We start from the raw sequence: 17,903 nt of genomic DNA on the forward strand, positions 1-17,903 counted from the left end.
GGGTTTATAAAAGTATATATAAATCTATATTTTGTTGTTGCTTGATGTTGATAGCTCTTTGTTTGGCATGAGCCAATGTTTAAGAAAACTTATCCTAAATAATTTCATATTTTACTTATTTATTGTGAATAATTTTAATTTTGATTTATTTTTTAATAATCTCAACTTTACTCTTGATTTGCTCTCAATTTATCCTTTCACTTGTTAACTTGCTATAATAGATTTATTTAAAAAAAAAAAGAAAAAAAAAGAACGACTCATCTCTTTCCCTGCACCCTCTACACACCCACCATCCCCTTTTATCACCAGAACTCTCTCCTTCCCCCACTCCGTTCTGAGCACCAATGATTCACTCCCCTCCCCAACCCATGCACGGGACCCCTTTTCGCAACCATGTGCTCCCTTACTCCTCCTTACCCAGTTGTAACCTCCACTCCCATTGAATAAGTGGGCTTTCAGAAATGATTAATTAATACCCAATTTCAAAATATGAAAGATTGAAACAATTAAGCAATTTTAACACAAAAAAAAAATAAAGAAATAAGCTTCGAGTAAACTTAATTCCAAAAATAAGCGTTTTTATGTCCGAGCCTAAGGTTATGTATGTTTGCAATTATTAACTGCGAACAAAAAAATTGGTAAAAAAAAGTCACTAACTGCGAACAAATGAGAGGCAATGTCATAATGTTAGAAATAGTTTTGACTTTCTTTGATCAATCTTTTTGTTCGCATTTAATAACTGCGAAAATACCTAACCTTAAGCTCGGACTTAAAAACGCTTATTTTTTGAATTAAGTTTACCTGAAACTCATTTTTTTTAATTTTTTGTTAAAAATTACTTAATTGGTTCAAATTTTTGCCCAATAGGTGCCTCATTTACGTGAAATTAGGTTCACAAATTCTTGTATGAAACTGTCATATCGTTAGACATTACCTATACATGAATTGAATAGCCAAAGGAATACAATTATTAACATATAAACTTCTTATTTTAAAGTCATCTCACAAAGGGGCAATCTCTCACAAGAATCGCATTTTAATCGTCATTAAAGTGGATAAGTTAAATTTAGAGCATTGTTAAGTATCAATATGTTTTTCTAGTTGTGTTGATTTTGATAGTTGATCACATTTGAAATATGATAATTAGATATAATAGTTTAAAATGGATAGTTTTCGTATCATAAACTATTTGATGTATAAGATCAAGTTAAGTCATATTCGAATTAAATAAATTCAAATTTAACAACTAATTTTTCAAAAAAACAAAAGCCTTACCACCTTTCTACATGACCACACTTAAATCAATAAATAAAAGAAAAGAAAAGGTCAAAAGTGGGAATGATCAAATAGGTTCTCTAAAAAAAACTAAAAGAAAAATGAAAATCTGAAATTTGAATCACAAGTTACAAGTATTCAACCCACCAAGACTCCACCTAACCATACCATAGCTAAATACCAACTCAATGATCTCAAGCACAGAAAAAATGCTTGCTGAAGTTATAACCAAGATTCCGAAGGCACATGAAGGTTTCAACTACTCGCGGGATGTTAGGCGCACCCATCGATTTTAAGTGGCACCACAAACACAGAGGTGAACAGGAGGTCCACGACAGAAGATTGGCTCAGTAGGTGACTCGCTTCTTGCACGTGCCCGAAGAATCTCGTTAGCATCATTGATCAGTGATGCAGCAACTAAGGTGTACTCGCCAGGTACTAGGAAATACATGGAGAATGGATGCCTTATTTCTTGAAGTGGGGGCACTTCCAAGGTGATTCCAGAGAGAACGCCTACACAAAGACGAGTTACGCAATAAAGTCGAGAGGATAAAGCAAACGTTGGAATTTAGAAATTTTGCGCAAACTACCATGAATAAGCAGATTTTGATGTCAACAATGCCAGAGCCTTGAACCCAAAAGGTTGGGGCCGGCCAGATTTTGATGAGTTACCCATTGATGTATTTATTCCCCTCGATTTCCAAAATAACCAAAAGAAAAAACTTTGCTAGAAAATGTGCACCAAAGTTACACAAATTCTTGTTTAGGATCCTCCCATTAATAGGACGAGTCCAGGCTGTATATGACTGGTTTATATATATATATATATATATATATATATATATATATATATGTGTGTGTGTGTGTGATTGGTATAAGCTATATGAGATTGATTTTGTATATATAAGTTTACACTATATGTTTCATTTTCTCATCTATGTGTACATTCTTAACGCATATATGATCATTATCAAAGTGTAAGTGATCATTATTATATATAATTTTTCCACTAATAGATTATTATTCTCATTGAATTAAAGAAGCATGAAAGAGGTCAACAGTAAGCACTATGTGGTCAATTTTAAGCTCCATGTGATTGATTTTAAGTTATATATGATTTTAAACTGTATGAGTTCAGTTTTAAGCTATATGTGACGGACTTTTAGCTACATGCGAGCGCTTTTAAGCAGTATGTGGTTATAGTGGGCTGTCTCATATGCAGCGTCCTAATATTGAGACGATCACATAAGAGATGCACTGCCAAAGTTAAACTTACCAGCCCACAATACAGTAGCTTTCGGACCTTCAAGACAGTTTTCTCCAGCGACGTCTCCGCATGTGATACTGAGATTCATCTTGATCAATTCCTTGGTGTTATTACGAACCAGAACTTCCATAGGAGTCATATCATGTGCTAAGACTGCACTCTTAGATTCAGAGCTCTGTAAAGCATCTCCCCAACCATCTCGAACAAGTCGGAAAGCAAATGTTAAGGGATCGGGAAGCAACACATCCATAACAGATGTCTGAAGAGCAGCTTGCATTGCATCCTTGATGTTCAGTTCTCCGGTGTTGTTCCTTCCGGATTCCCAGCGGACTTTAATCCTCGATATCAAGTTTTTAATACAAGCATTTAGCTCGGCCTTAGTACTCTTCTCTGAGAAGCTTGAATTTCCACCCCTCAAAATTCCATCACCTAACGGCTGCTTCATGAAAAAGGAGCCATCTAGAACGGGTAGCTTGAAATGTTCTAAGGGTATCAGCACTCTAGCACAGGAATCTCGGTCAATTGTCGTTTTTGGATAACCATACTCCGCGGGTTCTTGGTCATCAGAAACATTCCCATTACCAGACTTCTCGAGCTGAACAGAAACACTAATATTAAACACAACATCAGTTGGATTAGACAGTTCAAGTTCAAGGAAGCGCAATCCCCAAGTGCCTCTATAAGGGTCCTTTTTCACCAATCTTTCGATTCTGTTAGAGCTCGAAGATGACTCGGGGACACTATCTACTTGAGGTGGGTTGGGAATATTTTCACCAACATAAGCAGGAATCTCCATAGATAACAGACGAGCCTTCACAAAAGACAATCCTTGTAGAACACAGACGTTCAACGGCACAACCAAGCGCCTTCCTGGTGGTATAGCGGAACTGTCTGCTGCAGAGTTTGCGTCACTGCTCGAAGGCCCTGGAAAAAATGTCAATAATAAATCTAACTGTCATTTCTAACAAAAACACAATGGGAGGAAAAAGGGAGAAAAGAATGCCCGAAGCGAAATAAATAAGAGCTTGTAGCTTATGTTGCACTATATTTTCTGAAAATGCAGAGGAAGTTTAACGTAAATTCACGAGATGGTGTGTACCAGTGCCACATGATTTGCTAATCACCTCATGAATTGTGAATCGAAAAAAGCGAATTATGGTCGATTTTAGGCTAATTTTTGAATCATTTTGAGCGAACCGCGAATTTAAAAGACAAACCAATTAGCGAATTATGTTTCATTGGTGTGTAGCGAATTATGTTTCATTGGTGTGTATGCAATCTTACTCTAAAAAGAACAAAGAGGTTGATCTAATTGACTCTTCATACAAAACATCTACAACTTCATGTAAACAAGAAGTGCATATAAATTAACAAGTCATTTTACTATGGCCCATAATTTTCTGAACACTGAACTAAAGAACTATAAAGTTTTGGCTCCATCAACAGTAGATAAAAATTAACGAAAAGCTGTAAAATAGGGTCATTGGATGTAGTGTCATTGATATTATGCCGTATGTATAGCCTATTACAATATTTGTGACCCTAAAAACAGGTTTACTTTTCTTTTATAATCTTCAAATATTTAACCACAAAAATTTGAAAATAAGACCATAGAATTGTTATAAAGGTGTCGTGAGGATTTAGTAGTTTGCGCATTTCTCAAAAGTGATGGATTATATTAGGTTCACCTCAGGCGGATACAAGAATCTCGACAAATGCTTTTCGTTAATCTACTGCCATAGAAGAATATCGTAAAGGAACAACTCCTTTTCACATTTTATGAAACTAAATGCTCTCTTGTATTTGAAACTAAATGCCGAAGAAAATCAAGACAATTATGATGTCTAATGATAAATACATACCTGCGTAATGTATCATCAACAATGGTTTCGCCCCATCTTTTGATTGTCGTCCCAAACCCCCAGATCTCCCTGCAGCGCTATCCAAGTCCACAGAAGTATGTTGCCATGCTTTGATAGTTAATGGTAAAGTAATTTCACCACCTGGTTTGAGTGGAAGAGCCGATTTCAAGATTTCGTACCCAATTGAAATGACAGAATCTTGATTTTTCCCTGACAAAGATATATGTGCTTGCTCAATGGGAACTGTCCCTGCATTGGCTAGACTTATACACATCTCACGAATTTCGCCTTCATAAAGTATAGCAGCGCCATCTCCGCCTACAACATGAGAGACAAGCAATGGCAGTGGGGAAACCACGGAAATATTAGGAACTGATACATTTCTCAAGGTTGGAGAGCCACTATTACGGAAAGGGTCAGACAGAACAAGCCCTTGAGCTGCACCGAGTAACAGGTTGTCAACATCTCTAAAAAGATGTTCGGTAATAACTCCAAAGCAGTGCACAATGCATCCAGGAACTGTGATGAGGCCCACAGATGTTGGAATTCCAGATAACCCGATAACTTTTGATGAATTAGAAGGAAGAGTCACACTGAGCGGAAAAGCATCAAAGTTTCCGGTAGAAACTGAGAGATAAATACTATCAACAACCAAATCAAAACCACATGGGTTGGCCAATTCCACTAGTACCTGAACTGGTTCACCAACAACCCAAATCAGCTCTTGCTTACTGCTATTATTGGTGTCTCCTTTACTGAATGGAGTGTAGATAAAGGGCCCTGACGGAGCAGATCCAGCCCACCAATCTTCTTTTCCAGAATTGCGTTTTACAATATCCGTCTGACATTGACTAATAGGAAAAGAATGTAACCTGAAATACCAATACAGATTGAGCCAAAATTCAGCTGATATAACTACAAATATAGATAGCGGAAGTAAAACCGCGAGCAAACACTGAAACAAAATCAAGAAAATCCAGTCCACAGAACATACCAATTCTGCATACGGAAGCAAAACGAACCAACGCTTATGAACATATTTTACCTGATGAAAGGCAAAGCAGGGTCAGCTGAACGAGTCCCTGAAGGAAGCCTTGCTGCTGAGTTGGTAAGTGCGCTTGCAAGTCCATTTTGACCAGCTGGTGTAATAAGAGGGTAATAATTTCTCAACAGCCGCGCAGCCGCACTCCAAGCAGCAAGAGGATCTCCTGCTCGCACAGCAGACTGAAGAATTTCTCTAAGCACAACCATTTGCAGAGTGCTCCACTGGGACTCAAATAATGAAACTATAGAATTAGGATTCATCTTTCCACCTTCCAAAAGATTACGTCCATTTTCCTATGATCAACAGAGAGAGAGAATTTAAATAGCAAAACTACAAAGAAAACAATAACGATTCAAATGTCTTTTTTAGAGAAGATGAATGCATCAAAATAGTGCAGGTACTAAATACTTTACTTAACAGTCACACAGTAAGATAGATATATCTAAAACATCTGGCTAAAAGGCAACCATGTGACGTAAACTAGAAGTTTTATTGATAGAAGTAGAGCAATTGTCATCCGAATCAAAGCAAGACTATAGACTTATTCACCACAACAGAATATTAAATGGGAACAAACTGATTGAATACAGGATGCTACTACCAGCTCAAATTTGAATGGAAAAGAGTATCAGTTTGAATCTAAAATGGCACATAAAAAATAAAAAACAAGTGCATAAATTTACTTGTAAATAGTACAAAATTTTATGTGTTGAATGTGAAAATTTTCAACTTAAGATTTCAATATTTTATTGCCCTAATGTCATTAAATGGCTTCCACCTGGTCAACCTAGGAGAGTTTGGGGGTCAGATGAATGAAACCGTACCCTTGTAAACACAGAGGTTGTTTCCAAATGACATTTGATAAAAAAACATCATATGCAACTAAACATAAATAAAAATGCATATGAATTATATAGTTCATTTTCAACTAAAATGGAAGAACTTAATCTTTGGCTCTATAGAAAAAGGACATAACTCTAGATCACTACTAAAATAGAAGTTCCCACCAAACAGTCCCAACTTCTTCTCCAGTATCGAGTATATACAATCAATTTTATTTATATTAGGTTCAAGGTGTGTTTGGCAAATGACTTTCGGCGGGCTTTTTGGATGGCTTTTTGTTTTTGATTGGTCAAACAGTAATGTATATGTTAGGTAAATGTCTTTTAGGGCAACTGAAAGATGTTGGGCTTTGAAGCTAAAAACCAAAAAATATTATTTGTGAGTAGCTTTTTCATTAACTTTTGAGGTTTAAAAACAGCCAACGATCAACAAATAGTTTTTACAAACCATCTCCAAAGCAACTGGCTTAAAGAACTTGCAAATCAGTCAATACTGCCAACTAGCAAAACCAGCCAAAAACTCCAACCAAGAGCTATCTGCCATACAAACCCTCAAAACACCCTCTAAAAAACTACACTAAAATGTTCAAAGAGCCTTCTTACCACAAGTAGGACATAAAAAATAATCCTATCCACTTTGTCCAATCATGTTGTGATTGCAAGCCTCATTAGAGACATTAGGGTAATTCTACAATGCAAATGATTACTCCTTTAAGTGTATAGGTCTAAGAAATTAAAGTACCACATATTTCAGGCTCACTAAATTTGTCTCATAAATAATGTACGGTTTAATAGAAGTGAGAATAAAGAAAACTAGCTTTCCAGATGTAAAGAATGACACAAGGAAGATTCACTTTTCCATAATGAACAGAATCTCCTACGAGCTCCAGCCTCGGAAAGATCTCCCTTCCATCTCCGTGGACAGAGCACATATAAGATTGGGCAATGTCATTGAAAACAACCTTCTTCATGGCACGCCACACAAGTCAATCAAACTATCACGGACTATTTAGAACAAAAGCAATAAGACAGTCAACCTAGAACAAGTGGAGGATAAGTAGCTACTAAAACCAATTTGTTCCTTCCCCGATTCTTTAATTGTATACCAGGAAAAGCCTACCGGCTCTCTGTAAGTAAATCTTCGTAATTTATCCTGCAAGAGATCAATCCCCATACGTACTTTCTCACGAGTCTTGACCTAATTTTTTTTAATACAAGCGCTGGTGCCAGAGGCTTTTAATCTTACTCCTCAACATAGTCTTTCCGATGCAAGATATAAATGCAAGATACACTTAATTACTTACAGATAGCAAATCTTTGGAACTAGATGCTTTGCTTTCAACACGATAAGCTTTTGTTGATATAGCTAGCACTTGCAAGGCACTTATAGCAGCGTATCTATTCTCCTGTTGCAAATAAAGCTGAGCAACCTGCCTAGAGAAGAAGGCGGCTTTTCTCTCATACCCAAGCCTAGCATAAAGTCGAGCTATCTCAACATACAGTACTAATCGATCAGTGGCATCAATCAGTAATTTTGCACCATCTGCAGCATTTGTCAATAGATCTACTACTTCTTTAGCAAGTTCCCTCCTGCAAAATGAAATAATTTGAGGTATCATCAAAAATATAAGATCACTACAAGAAAGGGGTAGAATATATACATATGTGTTTCAACAAGTCAAACAACAGCATCAGGTAAGACCGCATAAGAATATGAGACCAACCAACAGTGAAATAATCATCAGACCATCAGCTTAGAACATAACAAAACAGCTCTTAATAGCTCAAAGCTTTTAGATGTCGACTGTTTAAACTACTAGCATCTGCAGGTCAAGATGTACAACGTAAACACATGCCAATCAAATAAAGTGTTTGCTTATCTTACATGCATCATTTCAACAAACTATTAACAGCGGAGTATTATGAACATATTGAGCTCACTTCTATTTCTCTCCTTCCGAAAATGATAGATACAACACCTAAGGAAATGAACTTAAATTTTATAACACCGATTGATGTGCATGTTTGTCATAAGTCCTAACTTTAGACTCTCCATTTCATTATGTGTATCCCATTTACTTTTACCACATAAGCAAATGCAAATTAGTGGACAAAAATTAAAGTTGGGATTTGGGAAATATCGTGGGACACAAAAAAATTGAACCACAGTAACTTTCTAAAAAGAAAAACAGACACTTGTAATGAAATTGACCAAAATATACATGGGACATTATAATGAAAATGAGGAAGAACTACATTAGACGTAACTGGTGCTTATACGTAGCCCTCAGAGCTACATACATCACATCCCTTCTTTTCAGGTAAAATGAAAATTCTTTTTATAATTCCGTGCAAATGTTCAAAATAACCCGTGCAAACCAAATGTTTTTCATGAAATAAGCATTCCAACAACAGAAATTCAGTGTTTGCACTTTGCAGATAAGTCATCAAAAACTGACAATACCGACACCTTTGCATTTCATTTCACAATATCAGGGAAAAAACACCAAGGATATACTGCTCTGATTTAGTACACATCACTCAAACAATTCAACATTTTCCAATGATATCTAGGAGGTAAGGGTAAGAATTAGTGAAAAATTAAGTCATCACCTGCATAGGAATCGAGCTAGCTTCAAAGTAGCCTCAAGTTCGAAGCTCACAGGTGACACTCTGCAAAAACAATTCTCTGATGAGCAAAAATTAAAAAAAGGAACTTTAAAAACTACCAAATGTAGGAATTAAAATGGGTGGGCATTTCGCCATCAACCAATTCTTGTTAAATTGTGTTCTATTAAAAACAATGCTCACATTATTTTCAATTTACATTATTGTTAACAATGGCAACAAGCATTACCCCAAAGCCATTAAGTTTCTCACATACATCAGTAAAGATGATGAGAATCAAGAATTGGTCTTGGTAAGCTCCCATCTTCACCCTCACGATTGTGAATCAATTCTCAAGGGATTATCTTCCCCCCTCCTCTTCAAAGTGTGTGGTAAACAAACTTTGAACATGACAACATACAAGACAAGTGCTTCCTTTTTGGAGTGAGTCTAGCAAATACTATCTATGCAGCTTGTTAATTAATGTGCTAAATAAGTCTTAACTCTTAAGTTGTGTAGCTCCTAAATGGCCATGCATATACAACTAATGAAGTAAAGAGGTATCAGTTTAAAATATAAACACTAAAAGACGTAGATGTAAATTTTGTTGAATTACCTTTTCTCTAAAAATAGTCTTCCATGGAAGAGAGGATAAAAAAAATTTATTTCTTCACATACACCTTGAATTGTTTCTAAGTCCATAGTCCATACCTTTCTCAACCAATAGTATGAAGATATTGTCCCCTAGAGATTGCTACAAAGGTTAAGAGTGTTGTTTAAATTTCTGGTATAGTAGTGGGAGAATAACACAAAACAAGTGGATGGAAGAGATAACATTAAGAGAGAGAATGAGTTTGTGAATGATATTAGGAATGAGAATGTGGGCCCTATTACCAAATATAGAAGTGTGTCAAAATAAAGGGGCAGCCCTAAATAGTTTATGCAGCAATCTTAAGGAGACAAAGGAAGTAATAAGTTTCATGAGAAAGGGACCAAACATCCATTTACAAGCACAACTAGTCAAGAAGAAACCCCAAAACAGATATATTCAAAATGACCATAACAGGGATGTCATTGACGTAACATAGATTTTACCTCTGTGCATTGTCCTGTACAAATGACTTTCGATAGTGTTGAATAACGCTGTTGTATCGATACTTCACCTCATCCTCCAGAACCGGATCTCTCTGCCCAATTCGATCCATCTATTCAACAGAAAAACATTTAGAGAATGCTACAATCAAAACCTGGATCAAAGTTGCCAGCAGCTCCACAAGTATAGTCCAGCGAACATTATAATCATTTTTGCATAAAAGTGGGCATGAAATAAATAGCTTGCAGGATCCAAATCAAACAGCATCAGACAGGAATCAATAAAAAAATATGAATTTTACGCATAGTGCAAAAACAAGTCCATATCGTGTCGCATCAGCCACGTTACAAAGGTATTCATAAAAACAGAATTGATATTTTATGTGTTGTGAAGGTGTAAAAATTGCATTTTGAGCCGTTTTGAGGGATTATTCTCATGCTTTCTTCCGATATTTGGTGTTATGACAACCGCATCACTCTTGTTACCGCATCACCGTGTGTTTGTGTCATTACCGCGATTGTGCTCTTGAGTTTTGTGAAAGACCATAATTCCATGATTCATGCAGCAAAACCATCTTCAGGAATTGAGGCTGCATTAATTGTTAGTTGCCCCATTTGTTCTTTGTATATTCAGTTCTCATCATAACATACAGCTGATTAGATGGCGGGAATGAAATGATATGAAGAAAATGAAATCGCAGGTTCAGAATTCCGATAGCCTCAGACAGAAATGAAAAAAAATAAATAAGACAATCATAAAAAGACCATAAAATATACAGTTTATATCATTAAACTATGGTTCATGCAGCCAACCCCAGAATCTTGACAATTTTTGGTTGTTAGTTGTCCCCATTACCCTTGTCCCAAAGACTTAAATGAGAAATCAACAAAATTTCAACTGCGGATATCCCACGTCACTTCATTCTTTCCTCAGTAATATAAAAACATTAATTACCTCAAGAAATGACATAAATAAGTACTCACTAATTTCATGCACATTAGAAAATAAAATTAAAGAATAAATAGGAATGGTAATGATTTCATCTGGTCAACATCTAGATCCAAGAATCAAAACCATTAAGTTAAAATCAACAAAGATATGATTACCAGTAATGCACAAACACTTCCTTCGAGAGCCCCAGCATACCAGAAAAGGTCCCCAGTCAATCTTCCAAGTTCTAAAGCGGTATTGTAATGGGCATTGGCATCAACAGGTGACCCAGCTAAAAGACAATAATCCCCAATGGTTTTCTGTGCTCGGCCAAGTCTCCGCTTTTTTGCCTTGATCACCTGGTTCCATCATACAAAGTCAAAATGCATTCACAACTGTAATGAAGCAATAGCGCAACAAAACAACAATAAAAAATCCAAATCCATGTAACACCTAAACCATAAACCTCCTCTGAGCTGAGACTGGCTTGTGAATCCAAAGGTGTCTTGACAATTGTCCCAGCAGATTCAGCTTTGAGGACCCATTTTTCAAACTCCATTAACAATGAGGCAGCAATATCCTGCATCATTGTGTGCATATGCATCTCCAGAGTCTGCCTGTTGGCAGGAGGGAACAAGTTCAGATTGTCCTGTCTTTTATTGCCATCTTTGAACTGCATATGGAGATATAGGCACTATTAAACCAAACATAATAAGAGAGAAAAATGGTGTCAAAGAAAACAGAGCATCATAATAATTACAAGGGAACTAGGTTCACAATTTGCAACTGCAAGTCCAATTGATAAGTGAAGCTAGATCGACTTCCATCATGAGCTCATGAACTTCTTCCACGAAGGATATTTAGAACTTTCCCATTAAATATGTCTAAAATGTGAAAAATTCATAAAATATATATGTTCAACACAAGATAAGTGAATTGGTACAGCAAATACAGCTTTAAATGCACAAGTAGACTAGTTGTCCTTGTAGCCTAGAAAAAAGTTAGTAGTAAATTGCTCATAAGTTGCCAATGTGCCTAGTTAGGTAACAGGGTAAACTTAAGTACATGACAAGTAATTGACTAATACTCAAACAAGAAGATTCAAAATTCTACTATTTTCCCACTACATGACAGTTAATAACCCAAATGCATGCTAATTAATTCATCAGATTGTGGTAATGTAATGCAGACAAATATAAGATCAAGGTAAAATCTTCCTCCATTACACAAAGCAATCAACTATTGTCTGTTTATTTCAAAGTTAAAATCGCCCATAGTAGATGATGTTACAATGTCCTAAATGAAATTGCTCACCTCTGCTTATACTCCCTCCGAACCAATTTAGACGTCCCATTTGCTTGGGCACGGTTATTAAGAATGGTGTGGGGTCCATTAAAAAGGGTAAATAGTGAAGGGTAAGTAGTGAAGGGTAAATAGTGAAGGGTAGTTAGATAAGTAAGGTATATGGGGGTATATTCGTAATTACGTGTGTGAACTAAGGGTATTTAGGTAAAAAAAGATTGACAAAAATAGAAATGGGACAACTAAAAAGACTTTGCCAAATAAGGAAATGGGACAACTAAATTGTTTCGGAGGGAGTATAATATATCTTTAGTTCTTACTAATCATAACATACTAGGTCAATCTTGCCTCATTGATTTGTCAAATAGTAGTACCCTATTTACAATATATTCCCTTCCCCATGGTCTCACAAAGTCCTAGGATCTTCTCTTCATAGACATTTTAATGATGTATAATTGTATACATAGAAATAGAAGTTTGAATCAACTCATAAATGAAATTATTGAATACTTACTCCTTGCATTTATAAATTGTTCATTTTGGATGAATCACTAAGTCCTAATCTAGTCTCACTTTAAGGTCCCTAAAGTATGGTATGTTACTCCCTTCACCCATTTGATTTTCTTCGCTTACTATTTTTTAATCCCTTTTGAGTTTACTACTTTGCCCAAAATTAAAGTTTTTGCCCATAGCAATGGAGAAATAAAATAAGTAAGGACAAGGGAATGGGGTCTATATCAAGGTTCAACTTTGAATCCTTTACATAATGTAAAATATTGTTTGCATCTTGCATCTCCATATACCGAGTGGCAACTGTATTGTAAAGGTTTTTCAACTTATCACGACCAAAATATATACCGAGACAATCGCAAAGCCACGCGCATTAACCAATTTGCTTTATGACCGCTATCGCGCCTGTAACTGTAACCACATTTCCGAACTATGGCCCTTTCCTATTTCAACGGCCTTAGATGAAATAACAAGATCTCTCCAAGGAAAAAGTTTCATAATGCATATTGTACGTTGATGCTTTTGTATTAGTGGACAAACTAGAGATAGGGTCGATGCTAAGCTATAGATGTAAAGACATGAATTAGAAACAAAAGGGTACTATAAAATAAGATAGAGCACATAAAATGTCATTTTAACAGAGAATCATAACAGATTTCTAGTAAAATTAACTACGAAGTAATTTCTTTGAGGTGAGTCTTTTAAGTACATTGACTCAAATTTTCAAAAGAGATTGATCAAAATGTAAAGTATAAAATTTAATGCATGTGGCTCAAATAAAGAGTTTGCAACTATATGTGGTTGTTCCTCTAAGGTTAAGCAAAAGTTCTACCGAAGTGTTATAAGATCAGCTATGAGTTATTATTGTATGAAGATGGGAGAACTTAAGACTAGATTTTCTTATGTTAAGAAAGATATATGGACATACCCTAAAGGATATATCGAAATAAAAATATAAAAAGGAGTTTTAGAGTCCCAGCTATTGAAAACAAAATAAGAGAAAATCATCACTTTGGTTTGGCTATGTGCAAAAAAGATGATAAAATCCACACTTCAGAAAGTAAAGGTTGGAACTTTGAGGAGTTTAGAAGAGAAAAAGGAAGGCCAAAGATAAATTGTATGAAAGGAGTTAAGGATAACATAAAGATTTGGAAATTTTCATACACGTGATAATCGATACGAAAGAATGGAGCAGAACATATGTATATGATCAATAACTTTAATTTTTTAGTTGTAGATCATAAGGCTGTATAAAAATTCTTTATTAGATACAATTTGTCATGCTAATTTGTTTTGATTCATTTTATCAAAAAAATTGTTTTTGATTATATAATTGATCCCATATTGTTGGAATTAAGAATTTGGCATTGTTGTGTGACATTATAGTGTGATGAGGGAATGTGGCAAAAGCAAAGGCATGAAAGGGATACTTTAGAAGTTAGAGTTTAGAACTAACAAATCATTGACAATTTTCATAAGGCAACAAGTAAAACACTAGAAGCACAATGAAATTTGCAATGTTCCATCCTGCATCACAAGGGGGGTTTACTTAACTTGTACTAAGGATTTGCAATTCACTGCCTAATTCATTGAATAAACCCAAAACACTACCACTACCACTTACCAATTCGCACATTTTACAAATCACATGAAGAATAACAAATGAGGTAACAACATACCACTTGAAAATGTTAAGCCATAATAGTGACTAAAATAAAAATAAGTAGCAAGAAAATCATATTTTCAAAACATTACAAGTCATGGCACGATATTGCACCTGTTTTGGGGTTATTTAGGTCCAGGGTTAACTCTTTGCAAGCCAAAGGTATAGGTAGTCCAATTTGGACTTCTCAAACCTCACTGCTGACACTATCTAGAACTGAGCATGGATCACATTTTTACAATACAAGGAGCAATGGAGAACCCCAACCTTCGCGCAGGTCACGACCCCATCTCGATACAACAAACAGCATTGTCAAAGAAACCAAACCTTACCACAAATAAAGTTTCATAGACAAACCTTATGAAAGTAAGAGCACTAAACTTAACAATTAATTAAACACTCTCCATATCTATCTCTACTTAACTATATTGCATATAGCTTAAATTTTCATGTTATTTTTTTATTATGCATTCATAATATAAGGCCATACTCACACCAAACCTATACTTTCCTTGAAATTCTAGCACACCCAAATGGATAATTTCATTTACAATTCAGATACATAACCTATTTCCAATATGAACCCAAAATCAATCTGACCACAAAATCAGTAATTACCAACATTGAGAAATTACACAAACAATCAAGGATATATATTAACTTCCTAATTCACATACAATGAGGCCTCTTTTCATCACAAATGGAGAATCCACGATAGTATATAGGGTGGACCGAACACTTTCTCTATGTGTAAAAACCAACTAGACTGTCATTGTCTATATGGTGCATAATTCAACATTAATAGGGTTTTGACTTGGGCTATGGCTAGACCCGGGTCTAGATTTCTCTGCTTTCAAATGAACTCCAAATCAATAACTACAACAAATGGAATACTACATCAAAAGCATAAAAATTCAATAATTTTGCAATTACCTGTTCATCACCGGGACAAAACCCAAAACATTTTTGAGCCAAAGAAGAAGCATAACCCTTACAAATCATAGAAAATTGATCATTGACTAAATCAAGATCAGGGGAAGAAGGGCAATGAAAGATCCCAATAACAGCAAGAATTTTACGATTAGATTGAAAATCTTCCCAAGGACTAGGAGGAGATCCGCCAAGAATGAACTTAAAACGAAGACACCCAGAATCCCAAGGTTGATGGGTAAATGGAGATTTTTGATGTTCAGTATAAAAAGAGCTAATTGATGAAAGATCAATTTTGGAATGAAGAGTTAAAAGAGAAGCATAATCTCTAAAGAGAGTTGATGAGATTTCACCAATTGGAAGAACAGCTACTCGGATCGTGCACATTGATTCGATACTTACATCTGGTTCCATGGTTTTTGAAGATATTGTAAGAGGATGGATATGGAGGATAGAGAGAATCAGAGAACTGGAGTTAAGGAAAATGGCGATTGGAAATCAAGGTCGTGAATCGTGATTCGTGAATGCCCGAATCTGAATGGGAAATGTGTACATACTAGTATTCTACTATTTCCTCGACGAACTTCACAATATTTACGGCATTTAAGAAAAAAAAAATATTTTAGATTATGAATATGTAGTACATTATTTTACTAAATGATAAATTTAATAGAGAAAAAGAGAGTAATAAACATTAAAAAAAATATATAAAAAAAGTTGGTGGAATATAATATAGAGATCGTAACTTATAAAAGTATCTATTATAAAGTTAGTAGAATATATGTGGGGACAATAAGTATTATTAAAATATTAAAATAAAAATGAATAAGGTTTTGTTCAAAATTTGTGATATAATTAGAAAGATTATTTATATAGCAACAAATGGAATACCCAAAATGGCAAATGGAAAATTTTTTAAAAAGCAGAAGAAGAATTACGGTAACATCATACCTCGGATAAACAAAAATGTTGTAAGACGGTTTTAATGTGACGGTGTTTTATACTTTTTTCATTCTATAATACTCGTTACATTTCACTTTTTATGTAATTTAATACGTAATTTTGATTATATATATCTTAAACTATGTATAACTAAAATTTTTAAAAAGTTAATATTATAAAACTATGTGATTAGAAGATTCAAACAAAAGCTCACTTGATTATATTTCTTTTGGGATATTAGCCGCAATATAAAAAAAATTGAATGATAAAAGGTACCAATAAGCCTAATGTATCAAATATTTCAATACAGATGAAATACTTAGATTAAATAACTCAATTAAAACAAATTATAAGAAAAGAGGCTTCTTATCTTGAGATCATTTCACTGTGTGACAGTCTCTCATAATGTGATTAGACACATGAAGGTGTTCATTTCAGATATAATTGGGCAGTAGTTTGATGTTTATAGTTGTACAATTATACTTGTCAAATCTTTAGTTGTCTAATTAATTGTGTAAATTAATAATATTTGTTAAATCAAACCATTACTTTTGATTTTGGTCGGCACAAGTTCTAACATTTGGAAACAGTTATATATACAACTAAACGCTATTAAAATTGCTATAATATCGAACAATGCTATATTTTATTAGTGTTTTATTCTCATTAAACTACTAACGTCTACTTAATAAACTACGCAAAACATGCTCTAGCATTACGAAATAAATTGTTACATATAGAAAATTCTAAACAATAATGGTTATTTGCAAATAACTACAAAAAGACAAAATATATAATATTCAAATAAACATAATAAGAAAAAAATAATATAAAATCTCAAAAGCCTTATAGAATAAGGACTTATAAAGGTGATTTACTACTTTCGTAAATAATCGTTATTTACCGATACATCATCGGTTACACACTATTGTGAAGCGTATCAAATATCAATAAATGTGTTAAACAATAGAGAATGTGACACATGTCATTACTAGTCAATTATTTTTGCTCTCTTTCAGAAAGTAATAATAATAATAATAATAATAATAATAATAATAATAATAATATATACTTAAGTTATGAAGATTTTTAAATATATATATCCATTGTTTATATTCTTCTTTACAACCGGAGTATAATATTGGCATGCTTTACTATAAAATGATAATGACAAATGAAGAATCATATAAATGTAGGATAATTACTGATACAAATATAGTTAGGAAAAATGGAAAATTTAGCAAAAATATGACATAACAAAGAATGAAAAGAAAATATTTACTTTAATTCTATAATTTATTAGTTTTAGTTTCTTAATTGACTTTAATTTTCCAATAAATATTCACTTAATTGAACCTTTAATCTTTATTTAAACTTGTAAGACCAATTTCTTTTTTAAAACAGTAAAATACTTTACATGATAAACATTCACCTAATTTCCCTTGTTTGAAATTATGAAAGAAACTTATTTTCTCAAATTTATACTTAAATTTTCCTTAAATAAGACGCACATAACTAAGCCTAATAATTATGCAAGAGTCTAAATCCCAAAAGATTAAAATCAACTACAAAAATTAATATTAGTTTTAATAGTCATCTACATCGATTCCCTTTCTCCATTAATTTATGTTTTCT

The 17,903-nt window shown here is 34.2% G+C and overlaps 1 protein-coding gene across 1 annotated transcript; it reads right to left on the reverse strand.

The window, feature by feature from the left end:
- Window positions 1-929: 929 nt before the first annotated feature.
- On the reverse strand, window positions 930-15,911 carry LOC130802793 (trafficking protein particle complex II-specific subunit 120 homolog). Its single transcript, XM_057666866.1, has 10 exons — window positions 15,330-15,911; window positions 11,388-11,594; window positions 11,098-11,280; window positions 9,994-10,103; window positions 8,905-8,964; window positions 7,596-7,881; window positions 5,450-5,742; window positions 4,405-5,276; window positions 2,552-3,466; window positions 930-1,788 (listed from the first exon to the last, which is right to left on the reverse strand). The coding sequence occupies exons 1-10, from the start codon at window positions 15,738-15,740 to the stop codon at window positions 1,568-1,570; spliced, it is 3,558 nt and encodes a 1,185-aa protein (XP_057522849.1). The 5' UTR covers window positions 15,741-15,911; the 3' UTR covers window positions 930-1,567.
- Window positions 15,912-17,903: the final 1,992 nt, after the last annotated feature.

This window comes from Amaranthus tricolor, chromosome 16 (assembly GCF_026212465.1).
Source record: "Amaranthus tricolor cultivar Red isolate AtriRed21 chromosome 16, ASM2621246v1, whole genome shotgun sequence".
In the NCBI taxonomy this organism is placed as follows: Eukaryota; Viridiplantae; Streptophyta; class Magnoliopsida; order Caryophyllales; family Amaranthaceae; genus Amaranthus; species Amaranthus tricolor.

What these genes read in the sequence shown, in the direction of transcription:
- LOC130802793 (XM_057666866.1), bottom strand. Translation starts at nt 15,740, where the DNA reads ATGGAACCAGATGTAAGTATCGAATCAATGTGCACGATCCGAGTAGCT. An exon ending in TTTGTCCCGGTGATGAACAG is followed by an intron (nt 11,595 to 15,329) that starts GTAATTGCAAAA and finishes CTCCATATGCAG; the next exon opens with TTCAAAGATGGCAATAAAAG. An exon ending in GTTCCAAAGATTTGCTATCT is followed by an intron (nt 5,743 to 7,595) that starts GTAAGTAATTAA and finishes TGTTGATCATAG; the next exon opens with GAAAATGGACGTAATCTTTT.